The 8834-nt window shown below is 33.5% G+C and overlaps 1 protein-coding gene across 1 annotated transcript; it reads right to left on the reverse strand.

The window, feature by feature from the left end:
* Positions 1–2766: 2766 nt before the first annotated feature.
* On the reverse strand, positions 2767–5568 carry INS49_013205 (uncharacterized protein; the record flags this gene model as incomplete). Its single annotated transcript, XM_043173905.1, has 2 exons — positions 2767–2771; positions 5394–5568. The coding sequence occupies 2 exons, from the start codon at positions 5566–5568 to the stop codon at positions 2767–2769; spliced, it is 180 nt and encodes a 59-aa protein (XP_043023202.1).
* Positions 5569–8834: the final 3266 nt, after the last annotated feature.

Below are 8834 nucleotides of genomic sequence, written 5' to 3' on the forward strand. Positions count from 1 at the left end.
TTTACTTAAAAATAAGATATTTTAAAGCTAAGGTTTAAAACTAAAGTTAAAATAAAAGATTTATAATCTTTTAAATTATTTTTAATTAATTTTTAAAGAAAATATTTTTTTAATTTATTTAAGCTAATTTTAATAGCTTTAATAAATATAAATAAATATTCTTTTTATTTATATAATTAATATTATATTTCTTTTAAAATAAAATAAAAAGTAACTTATAAAGTTTAGCTTTTGCTTATACTTTTTCTTATACTTTCTTATTAAATCCTTTAATTTATTATATATTTAATAAATATATAATAGCCCTTAAGAAAGAGTTATATATAACTTTCCTTATAATTTAATAAAAGGTTTTAAAAAGACTTTAAAAAATCTTTTAATTTATATAAAAATAAATAATTTAAATATATTAAAGAATATATCTTTATATTCCTAATTTAAGGTATTTTTACTTATATAATTTAAAGATTCCTTTAATTTTAAGAAAACCTTTAATATTATATAAGTAAAATTTTAATATATAAGGGTATTTAATATTAAGTTAGTATTTAATTTCTCTTATTATTTATAAAAAGAAATATTAAATAAATACTTAAAGGGATATAAGATTTTTTATAATCCTTTAATAAGGATTTACTTTATATAACCCTTTTAATACCCTTAAATAATAAACTATTAATCTTAATATTATATTAAGTTAATATAATTATTTATTATATATAAAATTATTATATTTAAAAAATATTAATATATAAAAATATAAAGAAATTAAGAAATACTTATTATTTTTAATAATATTATTTAATATTATAATTTCCTTAAGATTTTAAAAATATTTATTTAAATAATCTTTAACTTTTAAATTTAAAGTAAAATTCTTTAAAATATTTTACGCTATTAAATTAATAATATACGTTATATATTAAGTATTATTTTTAAAATCTTTATTTAAAAAAGAATTAAATTTCTCTTTAAATAAAGTAAAAAAAGAATTATTATTTAATGCATTATCCTAAGTAAAATTAATAAAAATAATATTTAATATATAATATATTATTAAATAATAAAAGAATTAAATATTTAAAAATGCTATTAAATATTATATTAAAATAACTTTTAATAAACTTTTAAAATTCTTTGAAAAGAATAAGGCTAATATATTTCTTTTTTAACTTAGAAAATTTAATTAATTTATATATTAATTAAAATTCTAAAATAAAATAAGAAATTATTACCCTTAAATAAGCTATATTAACTTTAAAAGTTTAATAATTAAAAATAATAAAAAATTTACTATTAAAGATAATATTTTCTTTTAATTTTAAGTTAAGCCTTATTAAATTTATTTTAAAAGTATTATTTAAAATACTTTTAATTTTTAAATAATTTATTATAAGGATAAATTTAAAATTTTATTAATTTTTTTTAAAAAATAATAATAAAAAGGGAAAATTATTTATAAGTTAAGGTAAGATAATAAGTTTTAAAAAAACTTTAAATTTAATATATTAAAAAGTAAATTATTTTTAATAATAAAATTTAAAATCTTTTTAAAGGTATTATTATTTATAAAATCTTCTTTTAATTTCTTTATTAAAATAGCAAAGAAATTAAAAGGAAAAACCCTTAAATATAATATTAATATTTATATTAATATTTAAAATAAAAGAAATACTTACTTTTTAATTAAGTCTTTTTACTTTCCTTATTATAAAGAATAATAAAGTATTTTACTTTATAATAATATTAATAATTTAAAGCTTAAAAAAGCTTTAAATTATCTTTATATTTATAGGAATATTTAAATAAATATTAATTTAAAAATTAAGTAAGATATTAATTTAATAAAAAAAACTTTAAATAATATCTTTCTTAAATTATTTTATATATTAATTATATAATTAAATGCTTTTAAAGAATATTATTAAATATATTCTTATTATTAATGCTTTTTAAAATAATAGCTTTATATTATATTTAGCTAACTATAATTTAATATAAATATAATTAAATATAAATAAAATATATTTAAAAAATAAATTTTATTTATATTAAGTTATATGCTTTTAAGATTAAAGAAATAACTTATTAAGTATAAGATATTAATATTTATTGATTTTTTCCCTTTTTAATAAAAAGAAGTATATAAATAAATAAATTATTTTAAAAAATATAAATATTTATTTTTTTAAAAAAAGGGAGTTTATAAGTTAAGGAATTAAATTTATCTTTTATAATAAAAGGTATTTAAAAATTTTCTTTTAAAAAAGAAATATTATAATTCTTAATAAAAATTATTAAAGAATTAATAAGAGATAAGGAAGTAAAAAAAGATATTTTATTTATATATAATAAATAAAATAATAAAAGTATATAAGTAGTTAAGGTTTAAGGAAATAGTAAATAGGTAAAGTAGGCTTAAAGAGTAATAAAGAAAAAAGAAAGAAAGAAAGAGAAAAAGAAAGAAAGAAAGGTTTATATATATAAAAAAAAACGGATAGTTTATTCCTTTAAATTAAATAGTTTATTCCTTTAAATCGGCTAAATATTTACTTAAAGAAATATATAATATTTTAATTTTTAAAATATTAATAAGCTTTTAAAATAATATAAAAATATATATAAATAAAGAATAATTTAAGGAAAATTCTTATATATCTTTTATATAATTATTTAAATATATTTAATTTAAATTTAAATAATATATATTTTTATTATAATGAAATCTTAAATTTTAAAACTATTTAATTTAAATAGTTAATTACCTTAAACTTCTTTTAAGCTAAAATAAGCTTTATAGTTACTTATAAACTTAAAGTGTTTATAAGGGTAAATAAGCCTTAATAAGCCTTATAGCTACTATTTAAGTTATAGTATTTATAAGGGTAAATAAGCCTTAATAAGCCTTATAGCTACTTTTTAAATTATAGTATTTATAAGAATAAATAAGCCTTAATAAGCTTTATAGCTATTTTTAAAGTTAAAGTATTTATAAGGATATATAAGTTTTAATAAATTTATTTAAATAAATTTATTTATTATTTATAGAAATTTTTAAATTTGTATAAAAATATAATATTTATATTTAAAAAAAATTTAATATTATTATATAATTTTATTAAAAAGTATTTTAAGTTTTTATTTAAGGTAAAACTTAATTAAAGTTAAATATTTATTTTTTTAAAGAGTAAATATATTTTAAAAGTTTTTTATATATAAAGATTAAAATATAAGCTTTTAAAAAATATTTTATTTATATTTATAGCTTTATAAATTATTAAAATATTAATAGTTATATTTAGGTAGTTATGCTAAGGGTAAGGGGAAGGGGGGGGGTATAGGGTATATATATTATATATAATATATACATTATATATACTTATAAAAAAGCTAAATTATATATATTTCATAATTTTATAATATATATAATATAGTTATATATAGCGTTAATAAAATTTATAATAATTACTTATAATAATTATAATAATGCTTATTAATTTATTAATATATAAATATAATATAAATTCCTTGCTTATAATTATATGTTATATCATGTATTAATAGCTAGGGGTTTGAATCACTCTTGAAATAAATTTTATTTTGTTTTTAACTCTTTTTATTCTTTTAATTCTTTTAATTCTTTTAATTCTTTTAATTCTTTTAATTCTTTTAATTCTTTTAATTCTTTTAATTCTTTTAATTCTTTTAATTCTTTTAATTCTTTTAATTCTTTTAATTCTTTTAATTCTTTTAATTCTTTTAATTCTTTTAAATCTTTTAATTCTTTTAATTCTTTTAATTCTTTTAATTCTTTTAATTCTTTTAATTCTTTTAATTCTTTTAATTCTTTTAATTCTTTTAATTCTTTTAATTCTTTTAATTCTTTTAATTCTTTTAATTCTTTTAATTTCTTTTAATTCTTTTAATTCTTTTAATTCTTTTTAATTCTTTTAATTCTTTTAATTCTTTTAATTCTTTTAATTCTTTTAATTCTTTTAATTCTTTTAATTCTTTTAATTCTTTTAATTCTTTTAATTCTTTTAATTCTTTTAATTCTTTTAATTCTTTTAATTCTTTTAATTCTTTTAATTCTTTTAATTCTTTTAATTCTTTTAATTCTTTTAATTCTTTTAATTCTTTTAATTCTTTTAATTCTTTTAATTCTTTTTTTTTTTAATTTAATTAATTTTTAATTTTTTAGTTTTTTAGTTAAACTTAATTTAGTTTATAGTTTTTTAGTTTTAATTAATAGGCTTAATTAAAAACTAAAAACTACATTAAGTTTTTAAAAAAGTATTAACTCAAAACTAAAACTAAAAACTACATTTAGTTTAACTAAAACTCAAAACTAATTTTACAACCCTGCCCATCTTGAAGTGTAGGGCTTTTTTTACTTGAGATGAATGCTGGGAGAAGAGGCAAAATGGAAAAAAAGAGTCAATGCTCAAACATCCTAAGTCACTGAATACCAACGGTGTACTTTTCCTTCGCATGACAAAGACTACACACTCTACATTCATTCTGCATAAAGACTCTCACTCTACCTGTTACCCATAGCGTTTATGTGAATCATACTAAAAAATTAATACCGTTCAAGTTAGAGTGAGGCCCTACTATCTCATGTACAATTCTTCTCTGATGATGAGTGCCAGAGTTATCACAACGTGTATGCTCAAAAGCCACGCAGCAATACCCCTGAGAATTGCAGGAGACTTCAAAGCCCTAGGCTGAGCTACAACTTGAAGCAATCTCAGAATACCGGTGATGGTTTCTAATTGTTCTGTGGAGGAAGGCAGCTGGCTTTTTGCCGTTCAGTCCAAACGCGGTCGTCCACTTCATGGTCATTGTCTCAGCTTTTACCCTCAGAGCACAGCAACCTAAGTGGAAGTAAATAAGGATAGGATACTATTGCACATAAGGATGAGAACCAACAAGCAAGATCTAACTTCGTGGCAGAGAAAGTTCGATTCACTGTAGCAATACCATATCGAACCTCAATGCAATTTGCAATAAGCTTGTCAAAGAAATTTGACGTTCTGAACATCCGCATACGTGTCATCTCACCATCCGCGTAGAGGCAATACTTGTTACGATGGCTTCAAACTCCATAGAGATCTAAGCAAGGAGAAGTGTGGGAGACTATCAGCATGTCCACACACAAGTTTCCATTCACACTGCACGCGGCACGGTCATTCTACGTGTTCAAAATAGTGCCTTGCCACCACCAGACAGGAGGACAATATAACTAATCTATCTCTCAAGAACCCAGAGAATTCAATCTTAAATTCATATATCATCCACATAAATGCCTTTGGCTTTTGTAATAATAATCCAAAAATTGTCACACTATGAGCAAGCAAGATACCACAGCTTGTGCTTGCGGCCATGCACACCCGGCACAAGATGCTCGCAAGAGCCAGAGCCCAGAGTGAGCCCTTCCCAAGAATTTCCCATCCTGGAAGACAGGATGCCGTCGCCGTACCCGAACACGACCATAATCTCTCCGAGGGCACACATGACCCGGAGTGAAACGTTCCCAGGCCCAGGGGTCAAGGACACCGTCGCCATGATCTCAGAACGCGTGCCGGAGGAAAGAAAGGTTGACTCAACAAAGGCCTGCAACGTTATCATGCAAACACGCGCGTCGTATTCCCGGGGGGCTCAAGAAAAGGGTGTGCAAGTAAAGTCCCCAGCCAATAAGGCGGAGAACATTATCAAACAGGGTGGCGCCGGACAGGGGGAGGGGGAGGGGAGGAAGAGGGAAGATGAGTCGACTGGGGAGGGTTTCTTTCCTCAGGACAGAGAGTGTGGCTGACTGTGGCCTAGAAGCTTAGAGCCCCACATGAGATGTGGTCATATGATTCGACAGTGCAGGAAGATAGCCAAGAGGTGTGTCCGCGCACGGTAGTAACCGCTCGCCCGCGCTACACTCTACACTCTACACCCTACACTCACACGCGTGCCCCGTCCCCGGGAGCCACCTTGACGGCCAAGTGACAAGCTCATGACATGAGACGGGCGGCCTCGGGAATAGGCAAAGGGGGGAGGGGCCCACGAGGCAAGTCCCGCGCCCCCGGACCGCATGGGCTAGTAGGGCAGATGGGCGTGAGCAGAAGATCAACACACTGTAAGGGTTTAGGCCGGTGGATGAGGGCGTTCAGGTGAGGCACTGCCGTCAACCCGTGTCCCCGAGTCTTGGGGAAGCGATCACCCAAGATCAGACGATCTCGCATTGCGTTGGGCCGGCCACCCGTACAAGGTCAGGTTATGAGGGGTGGCGCAGGAGGCGGTGTTTGCGCGACAGTGCAACGAAGAGGGAGGAGGATTTGGTTCGGCAGCGGGAGATGTTCTACATGGAGAAACGTATCGTGGGATAAATCCGCCCGAGCGGGAGAACCGCAGCAGTCATACGCAACAGGCGTCACTAGCGTGACAGCTGCACGACAGAGTGGACGGCAGGTAGAAGAAGAAAGGTAGCGAGGCAGAGAGGCAGCCTCTGGAGGGCTAAAACAAGCCGAGCTACCAACCACCAGCGCGACCCTCCCGCACCCAAGGACACTTTGGCGCGGATATCAAGAGGCGGGTTGAAGCCAGTGGTAATGCGTCATGCATGTCATGACATGCAACGCCTCGCCCAGTGGGCTCTCCAAGACAAGCTCGAAACATGCACATGCATGCAGGCGTGCAGTAGGGCCCGTCGTATCTGAGAACGGGCGCCGGATCCGACCATGCCTCTGGGGAGGGGGGGGGGGACGGGGGCACGGAGTATAGGACGGGCGCACGGCGTGCAGGACAACCGGACTGACTGTGTTAGATATTGTGTGTCCCTCCCATATACCCCCCCCCCCCGGCTCTCCCACCCTTCACACCCCCAACCCACGAGTTGCAGAAATAGATTGGTTTGGGCCACACATCGCTTGATGGGCATGGTGGGGGTTTTGATGCGCGAGTGGAAGGACGGCATGATGAACCCTGGGCAATTGACCCAGATCATCCGCTGCAGTGTAGCATGGGTGGGTGTCATACGTCCAGACCCTCTGCCCATGTACGGCAGCAGCATGCGGCATGGGAGCTGGGGGAGACGCTCGCAGAAGGTGCGGGTGGGTTCGTGTCAATCCTGGATGGGGGGTGGGTACGTGCAGGACTCAAGGATCGCCGTTACATGGCGACGCATAGGAGGATGACGAGGAGTAGGATGATGCTGCTGATGATGATGAGAGGAGGAGGAGGAGGAGGAGGAGTAGGGAGTGGTTGGTGGGAGAAGGACGAGGTGGTGAGGTCCGGTCGGAATCCTGATCTGTCATGGCACTGGCACATGGAATGGGGAACAGAATGGAGCTGGGGCTGGATGGGACCACCCTGTAGCGCGGCAGTCGAGGGACGAACCCGACACTGCACAGTATCTAGACGCATTGACTGTCGCTGCCGCAGTCGCCATCGCCGTCGTAAGTCGCTGTCGCAAGGTCGCAGAGTCCTAGTAGGCAGACATACAATAGATAGATAGACACGCCGGCCCCATGTTGATCACCGGTCCCCCCCTAGTTCCCCTCGGATCAAGCCTAGGTGCATCCTCGTGGGGGCCCGGGCCGCCTGCTGATTGGCCGCTGAGTCCCACATGACGGGCTCTGCGCGCCCCACCCAATTGCATCAGCGGGCAAAGAGTCCCCACCCACATTTATATACATTTAGATGGCCGACGCAGCCACTTTTTTCTCTCTAGGCGCACTTGCAGCACAATTGCCAGTGCCGCCAGAGAGGACCCCTTTCCCAGTTACATACATGGACCACTTTGGTAGGTAGATATACATGGAACACCTACCTACCTACATATCCACACACCTGCCTACAGGCATAGACAGGGCCCGCCTTCAAATGGACACCGCCCATCGCACCCTCGCCCTCGCGGGCTGCATTTGATCAACAGCGTGGTGTGCCCTCGCTCTACAATCCACAGACGCGATGCGATGCGAGCCCACCCGGCTGAAACGTCCCGGCTCTCGAATCATCATCTCCCGACATTGTACAATCAAACAATCCTGGACCGTGGTCGCCTCGCGCGCTTGCTCCGACGTCTGTCCTGATTCCACTGGGAACCACGGAACCTCCCCGCTGCAGGTTTCCCAAGAGAAGGTGCATTGTACTCTTCCCGGTGGCGGGTGGCGCCCCATGTCAAGAAAATGGACCTCGCTTTTTGAGAAGTGGAAGTGATGATCAGGTAAGGTATCTCAGAAGTTACAGAAACTCAAAAAAAAAAAAAAATCCAATCCGCTCCGCTTCCCTCTCCCTCGCTCCCTCTTGGGCCAGCCCACCAAGCTTGTTGTTGCCTCGACGTCGTCCACCTCTTCCATTCCCACTTCCCCTTCCCTTCCCTTCCCTTCCCATTCATCTCCCTCTCCCTCCTTCTCCCCGTCTATCTTTGCCCATCCTGGCCATACCTCACTTTCTCGCCTCAGTCCTCCTCGAGGCTGGTGGTTCGCACCAGTCTCGTATTATTACACCCATTCGCCTCCCGTCTATAGCACCCTCCCCCCTCCCACCATCTTGTCTATGACTCTTGACCTCTCTCTCTCTCTCTCTCTCTCTCTCTCTCTCTCTCTCTCTCTCTCTCTCTCTCTCTCTCTCTCTCTCTCTCTCCCCTCCCTCTCTCCCTGATGACCTCATCCCATGCTGCGACCTCCCGTGCTCACGCTCGCTGACTGGCACCATCTCCGTACGCGCTATAGTCACTGTACCCCCCTCGAGCGCTGCCGTATCCACCCGTGTCTGATATTGAATTCACACTGTAGTCCCATCGCCCGCTTTGGCTCGTCTGCGTCCCGGATAAGCCGTGGTGG

The sequence above is a fragment of the Diaporthe citri genome, assembly GCF_014595645.1.
Source record: "Diaporthe citri strain NFHF-8-4 chromosome Unknown scaffold_6, whole genome shotgun sequence".
Lineage (NCBI taxonomy): Eukaryota > Fungi > Ascomycota > Sordariomycetes > Diaporthales > Diaporthaceae > Diaporthe > Diaporthe citri.